Raw genomic sequence first — 13,414 nt, 5'->3', positions numbered from 1 at the left:
GTAAAATCACTTTGCCTGGTAGCCCGCTCTAGTGACTGGAATATACGTTCCAGAATATGTGCTAACTACTGGCCTCTTGGAGGGCAATGGAGCTGACTCTGGGAGTTGAATTCGAGTAACACTGATGGTGTGTAGACCATCATAATCAAACACGGGCTCACTGTCTGAACATTCCTCTTGGCCAACAGGTTCTAATCCTCCACCGAGGGTTCCAGAGATAATCTTCATCTCTCATCTCTGCTGTTTGAGTGATGGGTGTGAGGGTAGGGTATGTCCCTGGTCTTTGACCAAAGTCTTAGGAGGAGTTTCATCAATCTAACCTCCTGCGTTGAGACTCATTTCATGGAATTGCTCTATTATTTTAAAATGCCCTGTTTGTTATGAAACCTAAAGAGTTGCTGTCATGGCTCATGTTTGCCACTAGCAGTTTGTGTTGTACCCTCGATGTGGAGGGATCTCACTGTCTTCCATTAGTCGAATGGCTTGTCCGCCAGCAAGGCACATGACACTGACTCTGGGCCTGTTGGTCAGTGGAAGACAATCATTCATCCACTGACCCCAAAGGGCAGAGCTTTTCATCTTTTGAATACTTTTGCTCCACATCTTGCCAACTCTATAGGCCAGGTAAATGCATTTTTCCTTGTCTTTTTTCTTAATATTTTAAATTTGCCGTACTGAAGTGTATACATATTCTATACCCTCTGTCAATGATGAGGTTGGAATTCTAAATACGCCAGAGCTATGCCAGATGTGATCCCTCACAAGCAGTGCTTAATTTGCAAAAAATTAAGTTCCAGGGCCCAAGGTATTACTCATTGGTACACTGCAGCTGTCATAACCCACACTACTTTCAAATGCAAGTTCGAGTTGAAGTTTAATTATTTTTTAGCATATATTACATTTCTTTGATGCTTCATTAATGAGTGTTGCTTAAAAATACACACACAACGCCACTATGTGGTAGTTTCTCTTAAATATGTTCCGGTGTTTACAAATAAGTGCTGGTGCCGAGCAGCGGAAAACACTGACACAAGTGAAGTACTGCTAACAGTAACACATGGCTCAAAGGCAATGTGGATGATTAACAAAGCACCTGGCTTGATTACACCCATCCCCCACCCCCGATCCTTCCTAAAGGTGCTTAGGGTATGTAGCAAACGCTTCCTCCCGTAGTCACGGTTGCTATGCTAAGGATGCCACACAGACAGCGTCTACCATGCACCGCTGCAGAAAGTGACTATTTACCGTCTACCTCTCTTCAGTGCTGGGAATCTCTCCTGCCTTGTTCCATCCCCAAAACCGTGCCCCGTGAAGCTGCACTCCTTGCTGTGAGTAGACGTGCAGCTGACACTCCACAGAAAGAGTGGAAATGGTAGGAGTTCTGCAGCCTCTGATGGGACAACAATTGCTGATAACACAGTTAAAAGCGAAGCATCGCAACACATGGTTTGCTTTCTCCTCAAGCCCAGTCACTTTGCACACGATTTAACCCCTGACTCTAGTCCCCACAGCAGCTTCTCCAGTAGGAAAGAAAGAGGAAGGACTAGAGCAGAGCCAAGACATAGACGAGTTTCATAGCTGGGGTTGGTGGGGCTGGTCACACAATTGTTCTGAAACCGCTGCCTGATTCAGTGTTCCTACAAACATAATTGTTAAATCGCTGCTATCATTAGTAAAGAAATTAGTTAAAGCGGAACCCTCACCTGACAGAATTTTAGGGCCATGGAACAGTATTCTAGTGATTCTTTTGAGGTTTTGCCTATTTGGCCTTTTCACAGTGCAGTACTGTAATTTAAGACACAGCTGTGGGTATTAAACCTCAGGGAACCTCTCTGGACTCCTGCTGTGCTTCCAAGCCTTGGTAATTGCTTGGCTATCCCAATTAAACTAATGTGTGTGCAAAGCCATGGGAATGCAATGCTGTGAACCCGGTTAAACAGGGTCTCGAGTCAGGGCAGTGGGCGTTAGTTAGAGTTGGCCGTGTAAGCGACACCCGCTAAAAGAGGTATATGTTTGTCTGCTGTGTTACAAGTGCATTGGTGGCAAAGGTACTTTAAATGCAGCAGACAGGACATGTACCCCAAAACCTAAGTAAGGTAATTGTCTTTCAGTAGTATGATAAATAGTTTCTTTCTATATTGTGTTGGGTTTACAGGTTGCTATGTAAATGCTGCCTTAATTGTTTTTGTGATATTGGGTAATGTGCATCTCCATCCTTGGTGATCCACTGGTTGATACTAAACATGTATTGAGGACATTGGTCCTTCTAGGAAAACAAATGGAAACACTATGCTCGTGCTTTCATGTCTTCTCTGAGTGAAGATCAGCAGTCCTCCATCGCTTGCACACTCTGGTGTAGTTGTTGAAGCTTGTTGGTGCCTGTTTGGGTTACATGATATTGAGCATCAATAAAAGATGTGCCCCATCGATTCAGTTGTAAGCCACATTTTCTCAACAGTGAGTGACAGCCGGCTCTCCTTGCGCTGGCTGCCTGAGTGCAGCTGTAAGTGAAGTTTGTGTTGTTCAGTTCATGGTTATCTTTAGTACAGCAGATGAAGTGGCTTTGCTTACTGTTGCCAGTTGTGGCCATGGTTTACTACTGAGATAGAGTAGACAATGTTTCTTTGGTTGTTTTAAGGCTTGCAGCACTCTTTTACGCCACTGATTGTTTTACCACATCCAGAAGCCCTATACTCTGTTCTGGGTGATGCTTTCCCTTCTGGCTGCTTTATTCTCACTGCTTCAGTGGTGTGGGGAAGAACTGCTTCGCTGCACTTTCATTTCTGCTTCAAATTTCTTCATAAGGTTTCACTCTTCTGTGGGTTGTGTTGGAGCCCCTGAGACTGTGCACAGTAATTGCTGTATCTTGTTAACTGAACACAATCCTGTTTCCTTGCATTTCTCTAGAAGAGTTCTGTTCTCTGAGATAGCAGAAAAGGGGGTTTCCTAAGCAGCCTTGGTGTGGTCTGGCTGTTGTCAGATTCTGTTGTGCTGATTATGTTTTATCTTCTCATTTGCTTTCTTAGACTCATATTACATCTCATGTTTTCTGTGTGACGTCAGGGGTCTGAGCTTTTTAGTTCTTCTTTGTAGTCTAGTTTTGTGACAAGTCGTTCATTGGATGCCGCATACACTGAAATACTTTAGTCTCCTCAGGCAGTTGCTGCCTTTTGGAGATTTAGGGATCTTGCCAAAGACCCACCAGAGTCAAGAAGAGGGAGGTCCTCTATGTTGCCTGCCCCCGCTCAACTTCTCACCCCTCATGCCATTTCACATTTCCCCTACAACCACAATCAGACATTTGGCCCGATAACCCTTCGTCCTCGCCTTTCCTATTCCTTTCATGTTCACCGTCCCTTCCTGTTGTATAAACCTCTCTCAGAAGTCTGAGTTCCTCGAGTGTTACCACAAACAAATACGCTATCCCTATTAAAGGAGGAAGGGCCTGTTGGTTGATGCATCGAAATCCCATTTCATACTTGGGAACATAGTACCCACTGCAGAACTATTTATGGACACATGGACAATGTTTAAGGTACTACTTGCTGATAAAGACCAATGAAGTTTTAGATACCCTATGATCTGTGAACATATCTCACCACTAAAAATAATGTTTAAAAAAAAATGGCAAGTAGAGTACCTAAAGTACTGCAAAATGGCCCTTTCAAGTGACCATCCGGTGAATGAGTTCAAAATATGTCTTAAAACCCTAGCAAATATCATCTAACTGCTCGTAATGCAAGACTAGTCAAGAACAATGGATGCCCCCTTTAACTGCTGATATTGACTGCTTGCTCTTTCTCCTATTCGCTCCTCCCTCGTCACTTTGCTAGTTCAGGTGATGCAGGCTTACTGGTGTGCTTTTATTCACAACTTTTTTGACTGATAGTTTTGGAAGAATCTTGACAGGTCACTTTAAGGTTTGTGGATAGTGTTTTTTCAGATTCTGGTTTTACCATTTCGAATATGACCTTCAACAAATCAACGTATTATTGATATACCTGGAACATCAGAGTACCTGTTGTATGTTATGATACATTTCTTCCTTAGCAAAAATGTAATTTTAGCGTACTACACTGTGCTAATGCACATAGGTGAGCATGCCCTGTTTTGCGTGAGACGGGTACTTAAGGCTTACCTTCCAGTACAAATCATTACACGAAAACAGCTGATGCTGTTTTATTCAATAAAATATGTAATTCCATGGAAGTTACAGGTGTAATGCCTGGGAAAATCACACAATGTTCCCTATGCCCATTGTTACCTCATTTTATTTGTTAATAGAATGCTATTCGAAGCTATGTCATGTTAGGTTTAATTGATCTGACTTCATATGGAATTTGAGGCGTTTCTACACTGTTATTATGCGTGCTTTACATTAATTATTGGTGTTAAATATGATGCAAACTAGTTAGTACTGTGCTTAATTTAGGCAAAAATGCTTTTGCATGTGGAAGTTGAATGATGCTGCTGGTGGCGTCCCTTTGCATAGCAGTCCCGCTTAGCATCTCGTTAGCGCCTGATCTGCAGTATAGTACATTTTCGCCCGTAATAGTGAATGATTTCTTTTGACGCAGCTTTCAGGCGCTACCATGTATTGCTGAGCAGCTCTGATGAATACAGTGGACCTTGTTTACATTTGGACAGTTAATGTGGCATGTGCATAAAATTGACAGATGCCCAACTCTTGGTTCTCCATCCTCAATTAGAGGTGGGTTACTGCTGTTTTTCCATTGGTGGAGCTAAACTCAGGTGGAAACTCTGTGTTTCTTAAAATGGATCTGCAGCCAGTTAATTCCTCGGAAGCACTGTGATCGCAGGCAGCACCAGCTTCAGAAGGCCCACCCTATTTACAGTTACCCATTTGATGTAATTTAAATATTTTTTTCCTGCCCAGGATCACTGTGCATAGCATGGTAAGTCTAAAAACACATCTGTTTGCTCTATATTACCCACGTCCTTGAGAGACACATTTTTCTTCCCTGTATTACTACTCGGTCGTTTGGATACTTCATTTTTGGCTGTGTCACTTCCTGTGCTTGGAACAGTGTGGTAATCTGATCTCTGTTACCACCTGTCTTGGTGTTGTTTCTCAGATTACTGTTCTGTGATCGAAATTCCCTGGGATTCTACCCCGTGTTACTTCCTGTCCCTTTTATCTGTGTATAACTCTCATCCTTGCGATCCGTGTTATTTGTTTTCTCTATTACCCTCTGTCCTTGGAATCTTTAGTTAGTATTCTGTCCTGTAGTACCCATCTGCCCTTTGCATTCCCTGATTTACCACCTCTTCCTGAGATACTAGGTATTCTACTTATGTTGGACTCTCGCCTTGTGTATCTTGATTTTCTGCCTTTTGTTGTCACTTTCGTTGGGATGTACTGTACACTTGGAAATGCTTTATATTCTGTCCTGTACTACAGTAGATCAGGTTTGTCAGTCTGTGTTGTGAGTAGGTAAAAAGGTTCATCCATAGATTTATGTTTGGGGGGGTGGGGTGGGGGAGAGAGAGAGAGAGCACTCGTAGGTGAATTCTAAATGGAAAGTTCACCATTGTACACACACCGCTGGTCACTTAGCTCCTGTGACTTCCCCACCCGTGCCGCCATGGTTCGCCCATGACCTGTCTCACTCAGCATTGGGATCCTATTGTTTTCCTACCCCACTCCACTGTACCACTTTTCCCGATCTGGTGCCCTTTCCTGACTTCTGTGGCAGTTTTTTGGAAGAGTCGCAGGCTCAGTTTGGGGAAATAGAGGTGGGTGCGTCCCTACTTTTTTCTTCAGGCTACACTGTGGCAGTGGTGCGGTGTGGCGAAAAAAAAAGCAGCAGCAGTCTGGTAGAAGCAGTGTCTCCACAAGTGGTGGAAGCTCGCTGGTGTCCTAATGGCATTACCTGTATGAGCATGCAATCTTGCATTGAACCAAAGGCTCATGGTATCTCTCTGTTCCTCTACAGGACAGGACGTGTTCAGTTGTGGCATCGCTGGGGCAGTCCACGGTGGTCTGATTGCTGGCTGTGCAGTTCTAAATCGCATCCTTTACCTGGACCTCTTGCTTATGAAGAAGAGACTGAAAAGACAGAGCGCTAAGAAGTCTGCTTGATACGCTGAGGAGATGAAGACTGGATGGGACAATCAGCTAGAACAGGATTTGCCCTGTATGAGGTTCTCGGGATGCTCCAATGTGTCAACAATGAAATACTGGCAATTTTTTCCTCGATAAGAATTGGCATGTCAACTCATAATTGCGATATGTGCATTAACAGGAGTTACTACACATATCGCAAGTAACCGGGCTGCTCGTTATCTAATGTAAGTGTCTGAAATACAAGATCAGATCTTGGTTCGTACTGACATACTGTGGGAACATCTGCATGGACCCCAGTTATTCCAGATCTGAAGGTTTGCCGTCCTAAACTGAATGAGTACAAATAAATATAGCTGCTATCTGAGCATATTCCCCAGTACTGATGGTGGTCCCGAGTCACTGGGCTCTTTCTCTACCTCCTATGCCACAGTAGATCTTCCATAGTCTATGCTCTCATCCTATTATTGCTGCTGAATAATGCGACCTCCTACCTCAGGGAAGTAGGTGCAATCACACCACAGCTTCTCTCCGTTTGTAATGCAGTATTTCCCCAATTATTTTGTAGCACATTTGTTTGAATGTGCTCTGCTGGCTTTTTCTAACCATGACATGGGTGTTTAATTTCTCTGTGAAGTTTACACTGGAAGATTAAATGAATGAACTGTAAGAGAATCTACAGTCTTGCAGGTTATTCTAGTTTCATAAAATGTTGTCTTCATTACTCATGTCTGTTGGAATAATGAGCTATTGTCCTTCCTGTTGAGTAGATCCATATGGAGTGGTAGGTTGATGTTGCTATTAATTGGTATAAGTATAAATACATCAATAATGTAAATGTCTTGGATAGCTACTAGTGTGGGACTGTGCTGATGGTCAGCTAAGACTGAATCTGATGCATTTCACGGAAGGGTACCCAAGTATCTGTGTTAAATATATATTTTGTGATTTGCATATAAATTGTCATCTATTGCATAATAGGTTGAATGAGGATATGTTAAAATGTCCTGTTCAATGCTCGAAAGATATATGTGTGGATTTCTTTCTATGACAAATCTACAGACTATTCAAGTGCTGTATGAAAGCAAGGGTGCTGAGGTGCTGTTCATCATTACAACCTCTATATGTACTTGTGATTTACAGTGAAACATTAAACTATACAAGTTGGTTAGAGTCCTGCGATTACTACTAATAGCTTATGGTTGTAACAAATACACGCCTATTCTTCAGCAAGGTTTTCTTAAGTCTCTTGTTATGAAAACAGCATTGTATTATGTTCTTTGATATATTATGGTGCAATCAAAACAAAGAGATGTTAGGTAGTTTGTTGTGATCCAGGAACGTGATGAAGCGAAGTAAGAGCGGAAAATAAGTTTATTCGTGAATCAAATACAGGAGCCACCACAACGCGTGTTGTTGGCAACATGCCAACCGCCGATCTCATTCCCCACGAGCTTCCCCAAGCCCTCTGTTCCACATTCCACCACCCCGAGCCCTGTATTCTAAATTCCAACTACATAGTAAACATAACATAGCATCTCTCCCCTTTTTTTTTTAAATAAATAACAAACATAACAAAAAAAACAAATATCTAACTGTTAACATAAATATTGAACAATTCCTGAAAACACTCTGTTGTGAGCACAGAGACTAAACCAGCAACCATCACTCAACAGACCTCAACTTCCATGGTAAAAACGTTTCCCGGGAAGATCTACGCAAACACCCTTCTGTAAAATTTGTAGCTGAATTTTGAGTACTAGACCTATGTGAATTTTGGACATGTACCTTCAAATTACCACTTTTACACCCCTCACCATAATCACGCTGACCACTAGCACTTGGAGAAAAATCCTCGGACACCTTTACAATCTTTGACATATTCCACCACCGACCATCATCAAGCATGATCGCACTTCCACACACTTTTCTCACCCTAAAAGGTTTACTGAAACTAGCACCACCTTTTTTAACAAACATGCTCTTTTTTTATACGTACTAAGTCTCCAGGACAAAACACCTGCAACTTAGTGGCTTTAATCACATCGTATCTCTTCTTCATGCATTGCTGTCCTGACTCCACATTCTCCCAACTGACACCACCTTTCATTACACTCTTTCCTTTATTTTTCAATGAACTTGCTAACCAAGATGGAAACAAGGTGGAAGTAGGTTTGCGACCTCTTAACGCTTCAAAAGGAGACACATTAGTCAAGGAATGAGGAGTGGAACGATAAACCCACAACATGGTGCTAATCGCCTCTTGGATGTCATAATTATTGTGTCTAGCCCATTTTATGCAATCCCCAACAACCCTATTCATTCTTTCGACCAAACCATTAGTTTGGGGATGATATAATGAGCTTCTCAAATGTCTAATGTCAGCTTGCCGTAAGAAGAGTTCCATTTCAGAATTAACAAACTGTACCCCATTGTCAGAAATAATAGTATTCGGGAAACCTTCGCGCATAAAAACCTCTTTAAGAAAATTGACCGCATTGGTCGCTGACGGAGCGGCACAAAAATAAACCTCTGGCCATCTGCTCTGATAATCCATGAGAACAAAGGCATAACAACGCAAATTATGAGGAAGAAAATTAAATGGCCCAATCATATCAATACCAAGTTTAGACCAAGGTCTTTCCGGAACCTGAATAGGGTGTAAAGGCGGGGTACAAACTTTCAAACCCTTCTCAGCAGAATTGCAAATGACACAACCCTTAACCACAACATCTACATCTTTATCCATAGATGGCCACCAATAACTCTCTCTTAACCTCCTTTTGGTCATAGTAGCTCCAAAATGACCTTCATGTGCTGAATTAATCAACCCAGAACGAATACCAAACGGTGGAATGCACCTCTCACCCCTCAAAATTATCTGATCTTCAATTGAGATCTCATCCGCAACCTTACAAAACGGTTGTAGCGGTAAAGGAACATTTTTCTCTTTCGGCCAACCATTAGTCACAAATTCTTTAACTTGAACTAAAATCAGATCATCCCGGACTGCTATCTCCCAATCAGTTTTGCTAAAAGTCTTGAATACTGGAAGATCCACGCTGGCAACGAAACAATCCTCTCTGTTATCCTCAGAATCAAAATCATCCAAGTCCTCAATGGGTAATCTAGAGAAAAAATCAGCCCTTACATTAAGTTTACCCGGTAAAAACTTAACCTCAACATTGTATTGCAACAATTTTGTAGTAAGACGAGCAATGCGCGTGGTAGTATAATTAGTTTTGTCACCACTCAAAATATAAAGCAGCGGTTTATGATCGGTCACAATCACAAACTTCCTTCCCCAAACATAACTTCTGAACTTTTCACTTGCCCAGACACACGCCAATAACTCCTTTTCAATAACAGAGTAATTCAACTCTGCCTCTCTCAGCACTCTAGAAGCATAACCGATAGTTACTTCTCCTTGTTCAGTATCTTGGACGAGAACAGCCCCCAACTCATATTTGCTGGCATCAACCATTATTTTACACGTTAACAGGGCATCGTAAGGACATAGAGCTTAAGCATTGGTCATTTCATACTTCACTAAATCAAAAGTGTCTTGACAACCTTTGTCCCAAACAAACGCAACACTATTTTTCATCATGTTAGACAAACACTTCATCATAGAGGCATAATTAGGAATAAACCTGGAAAAAAACTTGCATAAGCCCACAAAAGAGCGCAACTCGTCCTTATTTTTAGGGGGAGGACAATTCCTAACTGCATCGACTAGACCAGGTCTTGGTTTGACACCCTCCGATGAAACAACATGTCCCAAAAACTCAATCTTCCTCTTCCAAAATTCACACTTCTCATCTTTTACAACAACCCCACTCTCCTCAAAGACTTGTAATACTAATTTAAGTATTGCGTCGTGTTCTGTCAATTGCTTAGCAAAAATAAGTACATCATCCTGGAACACCAGGACCCCTTCAATATCCCTCAATAGTTGTGACATGATGCGCTGGAAAACTGAAGCTGCAGACGCAAGACCGAAAGGCATCCTGCGAAACTGAAAAGTACCAAAGGGAGTGTTGAAAGCAGTACAATGTTTAGAGTCTTCTTCAAGAACAACTTAGTGGTACGCTGAAGCCAAGTCAATCTTGGAAAACCATTCTGCACCATTGAGTTTACCCAACAAGTCGTTAATACTGGGCAACGGAAAAGAGTCGACCTATATTTCCTTGTTTAAACTCCTTAAGTCAACGCATAAGCGCATTTCGCCACTGCGTTTGCGAGCAACCACAATGGGAGACAACCACAAACTGGACTCCACCGGTTCAATTACCCCAGCCAATTGTAATTTATCCAACTCTAATTTAACATCCTCTCTCAAGCTGAAAGGGATTGCTCTCAATTTGTGCTTAATGGGAATGGCGCCCTGTTTGATTTTGATCCTATGTTTGAAACCCTTGATACATCCCAGTTCTTTTTTAAACACACCAGGAAATGTGTTATGCAAGATTTGCAGATTTAGACCACCACACTCTTTAACCACCATTACTTGCTCACTGGTACCCGGTCTGAGTACCATACCAAAGAGGCCTTGGTGGAACCACCCTAATATGTTAAGACCCTTTATAGCAACATACACTTTTCCCCGGATTTTGCGCCCCTTGAACTCCAAAATATCTTCAATTAAACCTTCAAGTTCTATCCTCCTACCCTCATAGGAGACAGGAGCTCTGTCAGGTGGAAATAATTTCCTAGAACCCCACGTCTTCTTAAATAAGTCTGATGTCACCATGGTAATACGTGCACCAGAATCAACGAGCAAATTAAGAATCTTGCCACCCACAGCAATGTCCACATAGGGGTCAACACACTCTTCAGGATTACCTTAAACAGCCTGTTCATACGTGACCACAACAATCATATCATGGAACTGACTTTCCAAACTTTGTTCTGATACTTCACTGGCTTCACACACACAGTTAACTTTGATATTCTTGCTCACACTACTCTGACACACCTTAGCGAAGTGGCCTATGCGACCACATTTATGACACACAACGCTCTTGGTTGGACAACCTTTAGATTCTTTTGCATGTGGAAAATTCCCACATCTAAAGCAAATATTTGTTCGTTTGAAAAATTGATTGGTCACAGATTTAAGTTCTTTGCGCGCAGAGACAACATTGATATTGACTTTCTCTTCTTCCTTGCGCTGAGCTGGTAGTTCTTTAAGAGATGCTTGAGCCAACTCAATACTCTTAGCTTGCTTAATCACATCTTCGAGTGAAGGGTCCCCCATTGTAAGTAGTCTTTGCTGGATGTGTTTGTCAACACAATGTCCTATCAGCTGATCCCTGACAAGTTGATCCCGAAATGTGCCAAACTGGCATTGTGCGCATAATTTACGAAGTGCACTGACAAATTCATCAATGGATTCATTTTGCAACTGGGCCCTCTTGAAAAATTTGTGTCGTAAAACAACGATGCTTGGTTGCTTATCAAATCTCAAAACCAGTTTTTTTACTGTTTCTTGATATTCATCCAATTCTTCGCCTTCTGCAATCTCGATCTCTGGGAGATGTTTCAGAATTTCACGGCCTTCAAAACCTAGAGAGTGTAACAATAAAAACTTTTTCCTCTCTGGTCTGTAACGTGAGGCCCCAATTGCCCCTAAATAAGTCTCAAAAGCGTCAAACCACTGAGACCATAACACAGGTGGTTCTCCAGGTGTTTCCAAGAATGGCGGGGAAGCAATAACAGATTGCATAATGGAAAACAAATAGACCTTTAAAGTATGAAGAACAAAACGTGGTGAATAAGAACCAGTCAATCCTAGAACTTTGGTTGACTTTAGACAATGAGCAGTGAAAAGGGAACAGACAATTACTGTCTAATTCCTGTCTAACCGCACCACACCTTTTAAAGTACAAATAACAAGATAATATTAAGCCGCCACAACTTTCATAAGGTAAATTCTGCCGTTTTTGTAAGCCTTGTATTCCTTGTAAAACTTCAACAGTAACGTGAAAATCCTCGGCAAAGAAAACAGTCCGTTGCCTAGCAATCGTTCCGCAGACGAAGGCTCTTCCACATGAGCTTTCCGGTTGCTAGGAAACAAAGTAAACTTGAATCATCCGATCGGCATATACATGGACGCGCGCACACCCTGCTCACGCGCTCGTTGGTCGTAGTGCGGGCTCGTGCAAGTTTGTCTCAAGGCGTAGTTAGAAAAACAATTAGACAATACAACCTTTGTGTCGAGCGATTGTAGGATCGCAGCTTACTGACAGAGAAAGTCTTCAGCCTTGTAAACGGAAACCAGAAGGTACGCCGAAGGCTCGCGCAGGTTCCGCATTGGCTCCAGCAGGACGAACCCCTCGTCGCCAAAATTATGTTGTGATCCAGGAACGTGATGAAGCGAAGTAAGAGCGGAAAATAAGTTTATTCGTGAATCAAATACAGGAGCCACCACAACGCGTGTTGTTGGCAACATGCCAACCGCCGATCTCATTCCCCACGAGCTTCCCCAAGCCCTCTGTTCCACATTCCACCACCCCGAGCCCTGTATTCTAAATTCCAACTACATAGTAAACATAACATAGTTGCTGATCGTTGAAGCTCTCCAGCACTTGTCTCTGTGAGTGCAAATACAGGCATGCAGTTATTGGCACAACCTAAGCCTTTCAGCTTCCATGACATTACAGCTCTCTATCACTTGTCCATCCAGATCAGAAAGATACACCGCTCTGCAATTCATGTGCCTATCCACATATCGCAAATAAAAGTTATTGCTCTGTGGTCTTGACTTTTATTTATAATTACAGGCTAGAAACCTTTACCGATTCCCAAAACACATCTAAATATGTGAGACATTTCTTAAGGAAAGATTTTGTTTGTTGTGGGGCTGCTTTGGATTTGTTATTAAAATTAAATTACATTACATACTTGAGTAAGTCAATGGTTTCATTCACCTTTTTATCAGTGCTAGAGGGAAGATAAAGCTCCTACCTTGTTCGCAGTGATCCACAAACCTGGACACCATTTTAGTTGCTGTGAGTGGATGAGTTTGTCTGCTCTTTGTTACCGGCCATTGGTGTTATACCTTTCAGTCGGAGCTGACAAGCTGTTCTGTTATTCTTTGCCTTGTATTGGGTTATCACCATAGTGCGACAACGTTCGCCAGCTTTCCTTTGTCATAATGGTCGCCACCTATTTAGGGTAGGCAAATATGCCTGCTGCCCTTGGCCTGGTTCAGCGCCATCTGATGGTTAGGGAAGTACATCATCTGGATACATCTGTCATATCAAGGAAGATATTCAGTAAAAGACATTGCTACGCTATTGTGAGCTAGTGATGTCAGCAAGAGAA

At 42.2% G+C, this 13,414-nt stretch overlaps 1 protein-coding gene across 1 annotated transcript in view; it reads left to right on the top strand.

The window, feature by feature from the left end:
* The window catches only part of LOC138299535 (all-trans-retinol 13,14-reductase-like), a 152,163-nt gene extending 138,958 nt beyond the window's left edge, over nucleotides 1–13,205 (top strand). Inside the window, exon 11 of the mRNA XM_069237831.1 lies at nucleotides 5,958–13,205. Within this exon, the coding sequence (XP_069093932.1) occupies nucleotides 5,958–6,103 (146 nt within the window). The 3' untranslated portion in view covers nucleotides 6,104–13,205. The remainder of the gene's footprint in view (nucleotides 1–5,957) is intronic.
* Nucleotides 13,206–13,414: the final 209 nt, after the last annotated feature.

The sequence above is a fragment of the Pleurodeles waltl genome, chromosome 6, assembly GCF_031143425.1.
Source record: "Pleurodeles waltl isolate 20211129_DDA chromosome 6, aPleWal1.hap1.20221129, whole genome shotgun sequence".
NCBI classification, from domain to species: domain Eukaryota; kingdom Metazoa; phylum Chordata; class Amphibia; order Caudata; family Salamandridae; genus Pleurodeles; species Pleurodeles waltl.
The sequence above is the reverse complement of the archived record's forward strand: the minus strand, read 5'-3'. Positions and strand labels throughout refer to the sequence as shown.